General features: G+C 43.1%; 1 protein-coding gene across 12 annotated transcripts in view; it reads left to right on the plus strand.

Moving 5' to 3' along the window:
• The window catches only part of Ttn (titin), a 274,946-nt gene that overhangs the window by 224,560 nt on the left and 32,113 nt on the right, over positions 1–18,273 (plus strand). For all 12 annotated transcript variants that reach the window (XM_023719078.1, XM_023719080.1, XM_023719081.1 and 9 more), the window contains 2 exons: positions 62–17,167; positions 17,890–18,186. In XM_023719078.1, coding sequence (XP_023574846.1) covers positions 62–17,167; positions 17,890–18,186 — 17,403 coding nt within the window. The remainder of the gene's footprint in view (positions 1–61; positions 17,168–17,889; positions 18,187–18,273) is intronic.

The raw sequence follows: 18,273 nt of genomic DNA on the forward strand, positions 1-18,273 counted from the left end.
AATGTTACAGATAAATTATCCAAAAGCCAAAGTCTTCATATGCATTCTTTATCTTTTTCAGATCCTCCAGGACCACCTTCAAATGCACATGTCACCGATACTACCAAGAAATCTGCTTCTTTGGCATGGGGCAAGCCCCACTATGATGGTGGGCTTGAGATCACAGGCTATGTGGTAGAACATCAAAAAGTAGGAGATGAAGCCTGGATAAAAGATACAACAGGAACTGCCCTCCGGATCACTCAATTTGTTGTCCCCGATCTTCAGACTAAAGAAAAATACAACTTTAGAATCAGTGCTATCAATGACGCAGGTGTTGGGGAGCCAGCGGTGATTCCAAATGTGGAAATCGTAGAGCGGGAAATGCCTCCTGATTTTGAACTGGATGCCGAGCTTCGAAGAACTCTTGTGGTTAGAGCAGGACTCAGCATTAGAATTTTTGTGCCAATCAAAGGTCGTCCAGCTCCTGAAGTGACATGGACCAAAGATGACGTGAACCTGAAAAACCGAGCCAATATTGAAAATACAGAATCATTTACTCTTCTGATTATCCCAGAATGTAATAGATATGACACTGGGAAATTTGTGATGACCATTGAAAATGCAGCTGGGAAGAAAAGTGGCTTTGTTAATGTCAGAGTCTTGGATACCCCAGGCCCTGTCCTTAACCTAAAGCCAACAGACATCACCAAGGACAGTGTCACCCTGCACTGGGATCTGCCTCTGATTGATGGGGGCTCGCGTATAACAAACTATATTGTGGAGAAACGTGAAGCAACACGGAAATCTTATTCCACGGTCACCACTAAATGCCACAAATGCACATATAAAGTTACTGGCTTATCTGAAGGATGTGAATACTTCTTCAGAGTGATGGCAGAAAATGAATATGGTATTGGTGAGCCAGCGGAAACTACAGAACCTGTAAAAGCCTCCGAAGCACCATCACCCCCAGACAGCCTTAACATTATGGACATAACTAGAAGCACAGTCAGCTTGGCATGGCCCAAACCCAGGCACGATGGTGGCAGTAAGATCACTGGCTATGTGATTGAAGCCCAAAGAAAAGGCTCTGATCAGTGGACGCACATCACAACCGTAAAAGGATTAGAATGTGTTGTGAAGAATCTAACTGAAGGAGAGGAATATACCTTCCAAGTGATGGCAGTGAACAGTGCAGGGAGAAGCGCCCCGAGAGAAAGCAGACCTGTCATTGTGAAGGAGCAGACAGTGCTTCCAGAGCTAGACCTCCGCGGCATCTATCAGAAATTGGTCATTGCCAGAGCTGGTGAAAACATCAAAGTTGAAATTCCAGTGCTTGGTCGACCAAAACCCACAGTTACTTGGAAAAAAGGAGACCAAGTCCTTAAACAGACACAGAGAGTCAATGTTGAAAATACAGCAACATCAACCATCTTAAATATCAATGAGTGTGTCAGAAGTGACAGTGGGCCCTATCCATTATCAGCAAAGAACATCGTAGGAGAGGTTGGCGATGTCATCACCATTCAAGTCCATGATGTCCCAGGGCCACCCACTGGACCAATCAAATTTGATGAAGTTTCATCTGACTTTGTAACCTTCTCTTGGGACCCACCTGAGAATGATGGAGGCGTACCAATAAGCAATTATGTTGTGGAAATGCGACAGACTGATAGTACTACGTGGGTAGAGTTAGCAACCACTGTCATACGTACTACCTATAAAGCTACTCACCTGACTACTGGAGTGGAATACCAGTTCCGTGTAAAAGCTCAAAACAGATATGGAGTTGGGCCAGGCATCACATCAGCATCCGTAGTTGCCAGCTATCCATTTAAAGTACCTGGGCCTCCTGGTACCCCTCAGGTAACTGCAGTTACCAAAGACTCCATAACAATCAGCTGGAATGAGCCACTCTCTGATGGTGGAAGCCCCATTTTAGGATATCACATTGAAAGGAAAGAAAGAAATGGTATTCAGTGGCAAACTGTGAGCAAAGCATTAGTACCAGGCAATATTTTTAAATCCAGTGGACTTACAGATGGTATTGCTTATGAATTCCGAGTAATTGCAGAAAATATGGCAGGCAAGAGCAAGCCGAGCAAGCCATCTGAACCGGTGTTTGCTTTGGATCCCATCGACCCACCTGGGAAACCAGTACCTCTAAATATTACTAGACACACAGTGGCACTTAAATGGGCTAAGCCTGAATATACTGGAGGCTTTAAAATTACTAGTTACGTAGTTGAAAAGAGAGACCTTCCAAATGGACGGTGGCTGAAGGCCAACTTCAGCAACATTTTGGAAAATGAATTTACAGTCAGTGGCCTAACAGAAGATGCTGCCTATGAATTCCGTGTAATTGCCAAAAATGCTGCAGGTGCTGTCAGTCCACCCTCGGAGCCATCAGATGCCATTACCTGCAGGGATGACATCGAAGCACCAAAGATAATGGTGGATGTTAAATTTAAGGACACAGTTATATTAAAGGCAGGCGAAGCATTCAAGTTAGAAGCCGATGTTTCAGGTCGCCCGCCTCCAACAATGGAATGGACCAAGGATGGAAAGGAGTTGGAAGGCACAGCAAAATTAGAAATAAAAATTGCAGATTTCTCCACCAATCTGATAAATAAGGATTCTTCAAGGAAAGATAGTGGTGCCTATATCCTCACAGCAACCAATCCTGGTGGCTTTGCCAAACACATTTTCAATGTCAGAGTTCTTGACAGACCAGGCCCACCTGAGGGACCTCTAGCTGTGTCTGACATGACAGCAGAAAAGTGTGTACTGTCATGGCTGCCTCCACTGGATGACGGAGGTGCCAAAATTGAACATTATATAATACAGAAACGTGAAACCAGCAGGTTGGCTTGGACAAATGTGGCCTCTGAAGTCCAAGTAACAAAACTGAAGGTCACTAAACTTTTGAAAGGCAATGAATACATATTCCGTGTCATGGCTGTAAATAAATATGGAGTTGGAGAGCCACTGGAATCAGAGCCTGTGCTTGCAGTGGATCCTTATGGACCTCCTGATCCACCCAAAAACCCTGAAGTGACAACTATTACAAAAGATTCTATGGTTGTCTGCTGGGGACATCCTGACTCTGATGGTGGAAGTGAAATCATAAATTATATTGTGGAACGGCGCGATAAAGCTGGGCAACGCTGGGTGAAATGCAACAAGAAAACCCTTACTGATTTAAGATATAAAGTGTCTGGACTGACAGAAGGACATGAATATGAGTTCAGGATTATGGCAGAAAATGCCGCTGGGATTAGTGCACCAAGTTCTACCAGTCCGTTTTATAAAGCTTGTGACGCTGTGTTTAAACCTGGTCCACCAGGTAACCCACGTGTTCTTGATACAAGCAGATCATCCATTTCTATTGCATGGAATAAACCTATCTATGATGGAGGTTCAGAAATCACTGGGTACATGGTTGAGATTGCCCTGCCAGAGGAAGATGAATGGCAGATTGTCACCCCACCAGCTGGACTGAAGGCAACTTCTTATACCATCACTGGCCTCATAGAGAATCAGGAATATAAAATCCGAATTTATGCCATGAATTCTGAAGGTCTTGGGGAACCTGCCCTTGTCCCTGGAACTCCAAAGGCTGAAGACAGGATGCTGCCTCCAGAGATTGAACTGGATGCCGACCTGCGCAAAGTTGTTACTATAAGAGCCTGCTGCACCCTAAGACTTTTTGTCCCGATCAAAGGAAGGCCTGCACCCGAGGTGAAGTGGGCCCGGGAACATGGAGAGTCTTTGGATAAAGCTAGCATTGAATCCACAAGCTCTTACACCCTTCTCATTGTGGGAAATGTAAACAGATTTGACAGCGGCAAGTACATACTGACTGTGGAGAACAGCTCAGGCAGCAAGTCTGCATTTGTCAATGTGAGAGTACTAGATACACCAGGACCTCCACAGGATCTGAAGGTGAAAGAGGTCACAAAGACATCTGTCACCCTGACATGGGAGCCTCCACTTATTGATGGAGGATCAAAAATAAAGAACTACATTGTTGAAAAGCGGGAATCCACGAGAAAAGCATATTCAACTGTTGCAACAAACTGCCACAAGACGACCTGGAAGGTAGACCAGCTTCAGGAAGGCTGTAGTTACTATTTCAGAGTTCTTGCTGAAAATGAATATGGCATTGGACTGCCTGCTGAAACCGCAGAGTCTGTGAAAGCATCAGAACGGCCTCTTCCTCCAGGGAAAATCACGTTGGTGGATGTCACAAGAAATAGTGTGTCGCTCTCTTGGGAGAAACCAGAACATGATGGAGGCAGCCGCATTCTAGGTTATATTGTAGAGATGCAGAGTAAGGGCAGTGACAAATGGGCCACATGTGCCACAGTCAAAGTCACTGAAGCCACAATAACTGGACTGATCCAGGGTGAAGAATACTCTTTCCGCGTTTCAGCTCAGAATGAAAAGGGCATTAGCGATCCGAGACAACTGAGTGTGCCAGTAATCGCCAAAGATCTTGTCATTCCACCAGCCTTTAAACTCCTGTTCAATACTTTCACTGTACTAGCAGGTGAAGACCTTAAAGTTGATGTCCCATTCATTGGACGCCCTACACCAGCTGTAACATGGCATAAAGATGAGGTACCATTGAAGCAGACAACTAGAGTGAATGCAGAGAGCACAGAAAATAATTCACTGCTGACAATAAAGGAAGCCTGCCGAGAAGATGTTGGACATTATGTAGTTAAACTGACTAACTCTGCTGGTGAAGCTACTGAAACTCTTAATATTATTGTTCTTGACAAACCAGGGCCTCCAACTGGACCAGTCAAAATGGACGAAGTGACAGCTGACAGTATCACTCTCTCCTGGGGACCACCAAAGTATGATGGTGGAAGTTCTATCAATAATTACATTGTAGAGAAACGAGACACCTCCACAACCACTTGGCAAATTGTGTCAGCTACAGTTGCAAGGACAACAATAAAGGCCTGCAGATTAAAGACTGGATGTGAATATCAGTTTAGAATTGCTGCTGAGAACAGATATGGGAAGAGTACCTACCTCAATTCAGAGCCTATTATTGCTCAGTATCCTTTCAAAGTTCCTGGACCACCTGGCACACCATTTGTCACATTCTCCTCCAAGGACAGCATGGAAGTACAGTGGCATGAACCAGTTAGTGATGGAGGAAGCAGAGTCATCGGCTACCATCTAGAACGCAAGGAAAGAAACAGTATCCTCTGGGTGAAATTGAATAAAACACCTATTCCTCAAACCAAGTTTAAGACAACTGGCCTTGAGGAAGGCATTGAATATGAATTTAGAGTCTCTGCAGAAAACATTGTGGGCATTGGAAAACCAAGTAAACCATCCGAATGCTTTGTAGCTCGTGACCCTTGTGATCCACCAGGACAACCAGAGGCAATTATTGTCACAAGGAATTCTGTGACTCTTCAGTGGAAGAAGCCTACCTATGATGGGGGAAGCAAGATCACTGGTTATGTAGTTGAGAAGAAAGAATTACCAGATGGCCGCTGGATGAAAGCCAGTTTTACAAATATCATCGAGACACAATTTGAAGTAACTGGCCTAACTGAAGATCATAGATATGAGTTCCGAGTTATAGCTCGAAATGCTGCCGGCGTGTTTAGTGACCCTTCAGAGAGCACAGGAGCAATAACAGCAAGAGATGAGGTAGATCCACCAAGAATAAGCATGGACCCCAAGTACAAAGACACACTTGTGGTTCATGCTGGTGAGTCCTTCAAGATTGATGCAGATATACATGGCAAGCCAATACCGACCACCCAGTGGATAAAAGGTGATCAGGAGCTTTCAAACACAGCTCGATTAGAAATAAAGAGTACTGACTTTGCCACCAGTCTCAGCGTAAAGGATGCAGTACGCGTTGACAGTGGAAACTATATTCTGAAGGCCAAAAATGTTGCAGGAGAGAGATCGGTGACTGTGAATATAAAAGTTCTTGATAGACCAGGGCCACCTGAAGGACCCATCGCTATATCAGGAGTTACAGCAGAAAAATGCACACTGGCCTGGAAACCCCCACTTCAGGATGGTGGGAGTGACATCACAAATTATATCGTGGAAAGGCGAGAAACCAGTCGTCTAGTCTGGACTGTGGTTGATGCCAATGTGCAAACACTCAGCTGCAAGGTCACTAAACTTCTTGAAGGCAATGAATATATTTTCCGTATAATGGCTGTAAACAAATATGGTGTTGGTGAACCTCTTGAATCTGAGTCATTAATAGCCAAGAATCCATTTGTAGTACCAGATGCACCGAAGGCTCCAGAAGTCACAACAGTGACCAAGGACTCAATGATTGTTGTATGGGAAAGACCAGCATCTGATGGTGGCAGTGAAATTCTTGGATATGTCCTTGAAAAACGTGACAAAGAGGGCATTCGCTGGACAAGATGTCACAAGCGTCTGATTGGAGAATTGCGCTTGAGAGTAACTGGGCTCATAGAGAATCATGATTATGAATTCAGAGTCTCTGCTGAGAATGCTGCTGGACTTAGTGAACCAAGCCCCCCTTCCGCCTACCAAAAAGCTTGTGATCCTATTTATAAACCAGGTCCTCCAAACAACCCCAAAGTCATGGATGTTACTAGATCTTCAGTTTTCCTTTCCTGGAGCAAACCAATATATGATGGTGGCTGTGAAATCCAAGGATACATTGTTGAAAAATGTGACGTGAGTGTTGGTGAATGGACAATGTGCACTCCACCAACTGGAATCAATAAAACAAATATAGAGGTAGAGAAGCTAGTGGAAAAACATGAATACAACTTCCGTATTTGTGCCATTAACAAAGCTGGAGTTGGTGAACATGCTGATGTGCCAGGACCTGTAATGGTTGAAGAAAAATTGGAAGCACCAGACATAGATCTTGACCTAGAACTAAGGAAAGTTATAAATATAAGGGCAGGTGGCTCCTTAAGGCTATTTGTTCCTATAAAAGGTCGCCCTACCCCAGAAGTCAAATGGGGGAAGGTGGATGGTGACATCCGAGATGCAGCCATAATTGATGTCACTAGTAGTTTCACCTCTCTTGTTCTTGACAATGTCAATCGATATGATAGTGGAAAGTATACTCTCACATTAGAGAACAGCAGTGGAACAAAATCTGCCTTTGTTACTGTGAGAGTCTTGGATACACCCAGTCCACCTGTTAACCTGAAAGTCACAGAAATCACCAAGGACTCCGTATCAATTACATGGGAACCCCCTTTGTTAGATGGGGGATCCAAAATCAAAAATTACATTGTTGAGAAACGTGAAGCCACAAGAAAATCATATGCTGCCGTTGTAACAAATTGCCATAAGAATTCTTGGAAAATTGATCAGCTCCAAGAAGGCTGCAGTTATTACTTTAGAGTCACAGCTGAGAATGAATATGGTATCGGCCTTCCTGCCCGCACTGCTGATCCAATTAAGGTTGCAGAAGTCCCACAACCTCCAGGAAAAATAACTGTGGATGATGTGACCCGAAACAGTGTCTCTCTGAGTTGGACAAAGCCTGAACATGATGGTGGCAGTAAAATCATTCAGTATATTGTGGAAATGCAAGCTAAACACAGTGAGAAATGGTCAGAATGTGCTCGGGTAAAGTCCCTTGAGGCAGTAATAACCAACCTAACTCAGGGAGAAGAGTATCTTTTTAGAGTTGTTGCTGTAAATGAAAAGGGAAGAAGTGATCCTAGGTCCCTTGCAGTTCCAATAATTGCCAAAGATCTGGTTATAGAGCCAGATGTGAGACCTGCATTCAGCAGTTACAGTGTACAGGTTGGTCAAGATCTAAAAATAGAAGTACCAATTTCTGGACGTCCTAAACCAACTATTACCTGGACTAAAGATGATCTTCCTCTGAAGCAGACCACAAGAATCAATGTTACTGATTCACTTGATCTCACCACACTCAGTATTAAGGAAACTCATAAGGATGACAGTGGACACTATGGAATCACAGTTGCCAATGTTGTTGGTCAGAAAACAGCATCCATCGAAATTATAACTCTAGATAAACCTGATCCTCCAAAAGGACCTGTTAAATTTGATGAAATCAGTGCTGAGAGCATTACATTATCTTGGCAACCTCCATTATACACAGGGGGCTGCCAGATTACTAATTATATTGTTCAGAAAAGAGACACAACCACCACCATATGGGATGTTGTTTCTGCTACTGTTGCTAGAACTACACTCAAAGTAACAAAACTGAAAACTGGTACAGAATACCAATTCAGAATATTTGCTGAAAATAGATATGGACAAAGCTTTGCCTTAGAGTCAGAACCAGTTGTGGCTCAATATCCCTACAAAGAACCAGGCCCTCCAGGCACACCGTTTGCTGTAGCCATTTCCAAAGACTCTATGGTCATACAGTGGCACGAACCAGTCAATAACGGCGGAAGCCCTATCATAGGTTACCACCTCGAGAGAAAGGAAAGAAATAGTATTTTGTGGACAAAAGTCAACAAGACTATTATTCATGACACCCAGTTTAAAGTGCTAAATCTTGAAGAAGGCATTGAATATGAATTCAGAGTTTGTGCTGAAAATATTGTTGGTGTAGGCAAGCCAAGCAAGAATTCAGAATGTTATGTAGCCCGAGATCCCTGTGACCCACCAGGAACTCCAGAAGCAATAATAGTTAAAAGAAACGAAATCACTTTACAGTGGACCAAACCTGTGTATGATGGTGGAAGTATGATTACAGGATACATTGTAGAGAAACGTGATTTACCCGAGGGTCGCTGGATGAAAGCTAGCTTCACAAATGTCATTGAAACTCAATTTACTGTGTCAGGTCTCACAGAAGATCAAAGATACGAGTTCAGAGTCATTGCAAAGAATGCAGCTGGTGCAGTAAGTAAACCATCTGAGAGTACTGGACCAATAACAGCCAAGGACGAGGTTGAACTCCCAAGAATTTCCATGGATCCAAAGTTCAGAGACACAATAGTGGTCAATGCTGGAGAAACATTCAGGCTTGAAGCTGATGTCCATGGAAAGCCCCTACCTACCATTGAATGGTTACGAGGTGATAAGGAAGTTGAAGAATCTGCCAGATGTGAAATAAAGAACACAGACTTCAAGGCTTTACTTATTATAAAGGATGCCATTAGAATTGATGGTGGGCAGTATATCTTAAGAGCCTCCAATGTTGCGGGGTCTAAGTCTTTCCCAGTAAATGTGAAAGTATTAGATAGACCAGGCCCACCAGAAGGGCCAGTGCAGGTTACTGGAGTTACTGCTGAAAAATGCACTTTAGCATGGTCTCCTCCACTCCAGGATGGTGGCAGTGACATTTCTCACTATGTTGTTGAAAAGCGAGAAACCAGTAGACTTGCGTGGACTGTGGTTGCATCAGAAGTTGTTACCAATTCTTTGAAAATTACCAAACTCCTAGAAGGAAATGAATATATTTTCCGTATAATGGCTGTCAACAAATATGGTGTTGGAGAACCTCTGGAATCTGCACCAGTACTCATGAAAAATCCATTCGTGCTGCCTGGCCCACCCAAAAGCTTGGAAGTCACAAACATTGCCAAAGATTCCATGACTGTCTGTTGGAACCGTCCAGATAGTGATGGTGGAAGTGAGATTATTGGCTATATTGTAGAGAAAAGAGACAGAAGTGGCATTCGCTGGATAAAATGTAATAAACGCCGCATTACAGATTTACGTCTGAGAGTAACAGGATTAACAGAAGACCATGAGTATGAATTCAGAGTCTCTGCTGAAAATGCTGCTGGGGTTGGCGAACCAAGTCCAGCCACAGTTTATTATAAAGCTTGTGATCCTGTGTTCAAACCTGGCCCGCCCACCAATGTACATGTTGTAGACACCACTAAAAGTTCAATTACACTTGCCTGGAGTAAACCCATCTATGACGGTGGCAGTGAGATCTTGGGATACATCGCAGAAATCTGTAAAGCAGATGAAGAAGAATGGCAAATAGTTACTCCACAGACTGGCCTGAGAGTCACTCGATTTGAAATCACAAAACTCACTGAACACCAAGAGTATAAAATACGAGTCTGTGCCCTCAACAAAGTTGGTTCAGGTGAGGCTGCATCAGTTCCTGGTACTGTGAAACCAGAAGATAAACTTGAAGCTCCTGAACTTGACCTGGACTCTGAGTTAAGGAAAGGAATCATTGTAAGAGCTGGTGGATCTGCCAGAATTCATATTCCATTCAAAGGTCGCCCAACCCCTGAGATCACCTGGTCTCGAGAGGAAGGTGAATTCACAGATAAAGTCCAAATTGAAAAGGGAGTCAACTTTACACAACTATCAATAGATAATTGTGATAGAAATGATGCTGGAAAATACCTTCTCAAGTTGGAAAACAGCAGTGGCTCTAAGTCTGCTTTTGTGACTGTGAAAGTTCTTGACACCCCAGGACCACCACAGAATTTGACAGTCAAAGAAATCAGAAAAGATTCTGTTCTTCTGGCATGGGAACCACCCATCATTGATGGAGGGGCAAAGGTTAAGAACTACGTGATTGATAAACGTGAGTCAACCAGAAAAGCCTATGCTAATGTGAGTAGTAAGTGCAGCAAAACAAGCTTTAAAGTTGAGAACCTTACAGAGGGAGCCATTTATTACTTTAGAGTCATGGCTGAGAATGAGTTTGGAGTTGGTGTTCCCGTGGAAACCACAGATGCCGTGAAAGCTTCTGAACCTCCTTCTCCACCAGGAAAGGTCACTCTCACTGATGTGTCCCAGACCAGTGCATCGCTTATGTGGGAAAAACCTGAACATGATGGCGGAAGCAGAGTCCTGGGTTATGTTGTTGAAATGCAGCCCAAAGGAACTGAGAAGTGGAGTGTTGTGGCTGAATCCAAAGTCTGTAATGCCGTTGTCACTGGGTTGAGTTCTGGGCAAGAATATCAGTTCCGTGTCAAGGCTTATAATGAGAAAGGCAAAAGTGACCCAAGAGTGCTTGGGGTTCCTGTTATAGCCAAGGACCTGACTATACAGCCTAGTTTTAAATTACCATTCAACACATATAGTGTCCAAGCTGGAGAAGACCTCAAAATAGAAATTCCTGTCATTGGCCGACCAAGACCTAAAATTCAATGGGTCAAAGATGGTGAGCCTCTCAAACAGACCACAAGAGTAAATGTGGAAGAAACAGCTACCTCAACTATTTTACACATTAAAGACAGTAGCAAAGATGATTTTGGAAAATACACCATCACCGCAACAAACAGTGCAGGCACAGCAACAGAAAACCTCAGCATTATTGTTTTAGAAAAGCCTGGACCCCCAGTTGGACCAGTGAAGTTTGATGAAGTCAGTGCAGACTTTGTGGTCATATCTTGGGAACCTCCGGCCTACACTGGTGGCTGCCAAATAAGCAACTACATTGTAGAGAAGCGAGATACAACCACGACCACTTGGCAGATGGTATCAGCAACGGTTGCAAGAACAACAATTAAAATAACCAAACTAAAAACAGGCACTGAATACCAGTTTAGAATTTTTGCTGAAAACCGGTATGGAAAAAGTACCTCTCTGGACTCTAAACCAGTTATTGTACAGTACCCATACAAAGAACCTGGACCACCTGGAACTCCTTTTGTGACATCAGCCTCAAAAGATCAAATGCTTGTACAATGGCATGAGCCAGTTAATGATGGAGGCAGCAAAGTTATTGGCTACCATCTTGAACAGAAGGAAAAGAACAGCATTTTATGGGTCAAGTTAAACAAGACCCCCATTCAAGACACCAAATTCAAAACAACTGGGCTTGATGAAGGCCTTGAGTATGAGTTCAAAGTTTCTGCTGAAAATATTGTTGGGATTGGCAAGCCTAGCAAAGTATCTGAGTGTTTTGTTGCTCGTGATCCCTGTGACCCACCTGGTCGTCCTGAAGCCATTGTTATTACAAGAAACAATGTCACACTGAAATGGAAGAAGCCCGCTTATGATGGTGGTAGCAAAATAACAGGTTACATTGTTGAAAAGAAAGACCTACCTGATGGCCGCTGGATGAAAGCCAGCTTTACCAATGTATTAGAAACTGAATTTACAGTGAGTGGACTTGTGGAAGACCAGAGATACGAATTTAGAGTAATCGCAAGAAATGCAGCTGGTAACTTGAGCGAACCATCCGAAAGCAGTGGCGCCATTACTGCAAGGGATGAAATTGATGCACCAAATGCCTCACTGGATCCAAAATATAAAGATGTCATTGTTGTTCATGCAGGAGAGACTTTTGTTCTTGAAGCTGACATCCGTGGCAAACCTATACCTGATATCATTTGGTCAAAAGATGGAAAAGAACTTGAAGAAACAGCTGCTAGGATGGAAATTAAATCTACTATTCAGAAAACAACTCTCATTGTGAAAGATTGCATTAGGACGGATGGAGGGCAGTATGTTCTGAAACTCAGCAATGTTGGTGGCACAAAATCTATACCCATCACTGTAAAGGTGCTTGACAGGCCAGGACCTCCTGAAGCACCTCTGAAAGTTTCTGGAGTTACTGCAGAAAAATGTTACCTGGCATGGAACCCACCTCTGCAAGATGGTGGTGCTAATATTTCACATTACATCATTGAAAAGAGAGAGACAAGCAGACTCTCCTGGACCCAGGTTTCAACCGAGGTACAGGCCCTCAACTACAAAGTCACCAAACTTCTCCCTGGTAATGAGTACATTTTCCGTGTCATGGCTGTGAACAAATATGGAATTGGGGAGCCCCTGGAGTCTGAGCCTGTTATAGCTTGCAATCCATATAAGCTACCAGGTCCTCCTTCAACACCTGAGGCTTCAGCAATCACCAAAGATTCCATGGTAGTAACATGGGCACGCCCAGTGGATGATGGAGGGGCTGAAATTGAGGGCTACATTCTTGAAAAACGAGATAAAGAGGGTGTTCGATGGACCAAGTGCAACAAGAAAACACTAACAGATCTGCGATTCAGGGTAACTGGACTTACTGAAGGCCATTCATATGAATTCAGAGTTGCAGCTGAGAATGCAGCTGGTGTGGGTGAACCTAGCGAGCCATCTGTTTTCTACCGTGCTTGTGATGCCTTGTACCCACCAGGTCCCCCAAGCAATCCAAAAGTGACAGACACTTCCAGATCTTCTGTCTCCCTGGCATGGAATAAGCCCATTTATGATGGTGGGGCACCCATTAAAGGCTATGTTATTGAGGTCAAAGAAGCCTCTGCTGATGAATGGACAACTTGCACTCCACCAACAGGATTACAAGGAAAGCAGTTCACAGTAACCAAGCTTAAAGAAAATACAGAATATAATTTCCGAATCTGTGCTCTCAATTCTGAAGGTGTAGGTGAACCTGCAACTATACCTGGTTCTGTTGTTGCTCAAGAGAGGACAGAACCACCAGAAATAGAACTTGATGCTGATCTCAGAAAAGTGGTCATTCTGCGTGCCAGTGCTACTTTGCGGTTATTTGTCACTATCAAAGGTCGACCGGAACCTGAAGTTAAATGGGAAAAGGCTGAAGGTGTTCTCACTGAGAGGGCCCAGATTGAGGTGACCAGCTCATATACTATGTTAGTGATTGATAATGTTACCAGATTTGACAGCGGTCGGTATAACTTGACACTTGAAAATAACAGTGGCTCCAAAACAGCATTTGTTAACGTCAGAGTTCTAGACTCACCAAGTGCCCCTGTAAACTTGACTGTAAGAGAAGTGAAGAAAGACTCAGTGACACTGTCTTGGGAGCCACCACTCATTGATGGGGGAGCCAAGATTACAAACTACATTGTGGAAAAGCGAGAAACTACCAGGAAGGCCTATGCTACTATCACAAACAATTGCACTAAGAACACATTTAAAATTGAAAACCTACAAGAAGGATGTTCTTACTACTTCCGAGTCTTGGCTGCCAATGAATATGGCATTGGTTTACCAGCTGAAACAACTGAACCTGTGAAAGTGTCTGAACCACCCCTTCCACCAGGAAGAGTAACTCTTGTGGATGTGACCCGTAATACAGCTACAATTAAGTGGGAGAAACCAGAAAGTGATGGTGGCAGCAAGATTACTGGTTATGTAGTTGAAATGCAGACCAAGGGCAGTGAAAAATGGAGCACCTGCACCCAAGTTAAGACTCTAGAAGCAACTGTGTCTGGCCTAACTGCTGGTGAAGAGTATGTCTTCAGGGTAGCTGCAGTCAATGAAAAAGGAAGAAGTGATCCAAGACAACTTGGAGTTCCAGTGATTGCAAAGGATATAGAAATAAAGCCTTCAGTTGAGCTTCCTTTCCATACTTTCAATGTAAAGGCTAAAGACCAACTCAAGATTGATGTACCTTTCAAGGGAAGACCTCAAGCTACTATTAGCTGGAAAAAAGATGGTCAGATTCTCAGAGAAACGACTAGAGTCAATGTTTCTTCTTCAAAGACTGTCACAACACTATCCATTAAAGAAGCTTCAAGGGAAGATGTTGGAACTTACGAATTGTGTGTTTCCAACAGTGCTGGATCCCTAACAGTTCCTATTACTGTCATTGTTCTTGACAAACCAGGACCTCCAGGACCTATAAAAATTGATGAGGTCAGTTGTGACAATGTAACCATTTCTTGGACTGCCCCAGAATATGATGGTGGCTGCCAAATTAGCAATTACATCGTTGAAAAGAGAGAAACCACTTCTACCACATGGCAGGTGGTCTCCCAAGCAGTTGCAAGAACCTCTATTAAAATAGTTCGTTTAACAACAGGAAGTGAGTACCAGTTCCGTGTGTGTGCAGAAAACAGGTATGGAAAGAGCTCCTATAGTGAATCTTCACCTGTTGTTGCAGAGTATCCATTTACTCCTCCAGGTCCCCCTGGTACTCCTAAAGTTGTACATGCCACAAAATCTACCATGCTTGTGAGCTGGCAAGTACCAGTTAATGATGGGGGAAGTCAGGTCATTGGCTATCACCTTGAGTATAAAGAAAGAAGCAGCATTCTTTGGTCAAAAGCAAATAAAATCCTCATTGCAGATACTCAAATGAAAGTCTCTGGTCTTGATGAAGGACTGATGTATGAGTATCGTGTATATGCTGAGAATATTGCTGGAATTGGTAAATGCAGTAAAGCATGTGAACCAGTTCCTGCAAGAGATCCTTGTGATCCTCCTGGACAACCTGAAGTCACAAATATCACAAGAAAGTCAGTCTCACTCAAATGGGCTAAACCACATTATGATGGTGGAGCTAAGATCACAGGCTACATTATTGAACGTAGAGAACTACCAGATGGCCGGTGGCTGAAATGCAACTATACTAATATCCAAGAAACATACTTTGAAGTAACTGAACTTACTGAAGATCAGCGTTATGAATTCCGGGTTTTTGCAAGAAATGCTGCTGACTCAGTTAGTGAACCGTCTGAATCCACTGGACCAATTACTGTCAAAGATGATGTTGAGGCTCCGAGAATTATGATGGATGTCAAATTCCGAGATGTCATCATTGTCAAAGCTGGTGAAGCCCTTAAGATAAATGCAGACATTGCAGGACGACCTCTGCCAGTAATTTCCTGGGCCAAGGATGGTGTAGACATTGAAGAAAGAGCAAGAACAGAAATTGTCTCCACAGACTGTACTACCTTGTTGACAGTTAAAGACTGTATAAGGCGAGACACTGGGCAGTATGTACTAACACTGAAGAATGTTGCAGGATCTCGCTCAGTGACAGTTAATTGCAAAGTACTTGACAGACCTGGCCCACCAGCAGGACCACTTGAAATCAATGGTCTTACTGCTGAGAAATGCTCTCTCTCATGGGGACGTCCACAAGAAGATGGTGGTGCAGATATTGACTATTACATTGTCGAAAAACGTGAAACAAGCCGCCTTGCCTGGACAATATGTGAAGCAGAGCTGAGGACAACATCCTGCAAAGTGACAAAGTTACTCAAAGGCAATGAGTATATCTTCAGAGTAACTGGTGTTAATAAATATGGTGTTGGTGAGCCCCTAGAGAGTGTAGCTGTGAAGGCACTAGACCCATTTACAGTTCCAAGCCCACCCACATCTTTGGAAATTACATCTGTGACCAAAGATTCTATGACTCTTTGCTGGTCAAGACCAGAGAGTGATGGAGGCAGTGATATCTCTGGATATATCATTGAAAGACGAGAGAAAAATGGCCTACGATGGGTCCGTGTGAACAAGAAACCAGTTTATGATCTGAGAGTGAAGTCAACAGGACTTCGGGAAGGATGTGAATATGAATATCAGGTTTATGCAGAAAATGCTGCTGGTCTAAGTCTTCCAAGTGAAACCTCTCCCCTAGTTCGGGCAGAAGATCCAGTGTTTTTACCATCTCCTCCATCCAAGCCCAGAATTGTGGACTCCGGCAAGACAACTATAACTATTGGCTGGGTTAAGCCCCTGTTTGATGGTGGGGCCCCCATCACCGGATACACTGTCGAATACAAAATGTCTGATGAAACTGACTGGAAAACAGCCATTCAGAGTTTCAGAGGCACAGAATATACCATGAGTGGACTAACAACAGGAAGTGAATATGTTTTTAGGATCAGATCTGTCAATAAGGTGGGCGCTAGTGATCCCAGTGACAGTTCCGACCCACAGGTAGCAAAAGAAAGAGAGGAAGAACCTGTTTTTGATATTGACAGTGAAATGAGGAAGACTTTGATTGTCAAGGCTGGGGCCTCATTCACCATGACCGTGCCTTTCCGAGGAAGACCAGTACCCAGTGTGTCGTGGAGTAAACCAGACACTGACCTCCGCACCAGGGCATATATTGATTCCACAGATTCTCGTACATCTCTTACCATTGAAAGTGCCAACAGAAGTGATTCTGGAAAATACACATTAACGATTCAGAATGTGTTGAGCGCCGCTTCCCTGACCTTTATTGTCAAAGTTTTAGATTCCCCAGGTCCTCCTACAAATATTACAGTGCACGAAGTAACCAAAGAGAGTGCGATGCTGTCTTGGGATGTTCCTGAAAATGATGGAGGAGCACCTGTGAAGAATTACCACATAGAAAAACGTGAGGCCAGCAAGAAGGCATGGGTCTCTGTCACCAACAACTGCAACCGCCTATCCTACAAGGTCACCAACTTACAAGAAGGAGCTACTTACTACTTCAGAGTCTCTGGAGAGAATGAGTTTGGCGTTGGTGTACCAGCTGAAACAAAAGAAGGAGTCAAAATAACAGGTACATTTGTAGAACAAGGAAAAGGAGCATAATCTGTATTAATCTTGGCAGAATACCGTGATTCATTATAATCATTGTTTATTCTTAAATGTTCTTGATTCACCTCAAACTAGTCATACTACAGCACTGCACTAGGGGAATTTCTAATAATATATTGAATTTAAGCATAATTGAATCTAATTGCATATATACACATAGCATGTATCATGCAGAAATTATATGATGAAGTTTCTTATAAGAGTGTTCATTTTACTCCTTTTTTAACCTATGATGAGTTTGGATTAAGTTTTATCATTTCTCTTTATTCAACAATTTAAATTGGAATACTGTAACATGTAATGACATACCTTGAGGAGTTTTGCTTGGCTTCAAAGCCAAACGAATATAAGAAAAACTGAAATTAAATTAATATGAGCTCATCTTAAAAGTTTTCTTTTGAAAATGCAGAGGTCCACTTGGGAAAAAAATACTGGGCTGGTGAGATGGCTCAGTGGTCTAAAGCACCTACTTAGAACAAGCTAAGCTAAGCAAAGCACAGGGACCGTGGTTCAATCCCCCAGCACCACATGCCAACCAGCCCCACCCCCTGGTGGGCTGAGCTAGCCACACATACATACACAAAATAAATAAATAAATAAATAAATAAATAAATAAATAAAATGTTTTAAAAAAAGAAAAAATACTATAACTGTTTCCTTCCTTTTGATGCTTTGTTTTCTTAGAAAAACCAAGCCCACCTGAAAAACTTGGAGTAACAAATGTCACCAAAGATAGTGTTTTCTTGACCTGGTTGAAGCCTGAACATGATGGTGGAAGCAGAATTGCACACTATGTTGTTGAAGCACTAGAAAAGGGACAGAAAAGCTGGGTTAAATGTGCCGTGGTAAAGTCAACCCAGCACGTTGTTTCTGGTCTGAGGGAGAACCATGAATACTTCTTCCGAGTCTTTGCCGTAAACCAAGCTGGTATGAGTGACCCAAGAGAACTCCTGCTTCCTGTTCTTGTAAAGGAGCAGCTAGGTATGTCCACATATAAAAACAAAATTTGAATTCATTTACATTGATTTAATTTTTAGAAACATTTTCACCTTCATTTTCCATACTCTT

The sequence above is a fragment of the Octodon degus genome, unplaced genomic scaffold (genome assembly GCF_000260255.1).
Source record: "Octodon degus isolate 3935 unplaced genomic scaffold, OctDeg1.0 scaffold00065, whole genome shotgun sequence".
Classification (NCBI taxonomy): Eukaryota; Metazoa; Chordata; class Mammalia; order Rodentia; family Octodontidae; genus Octodon; species Octodon degus.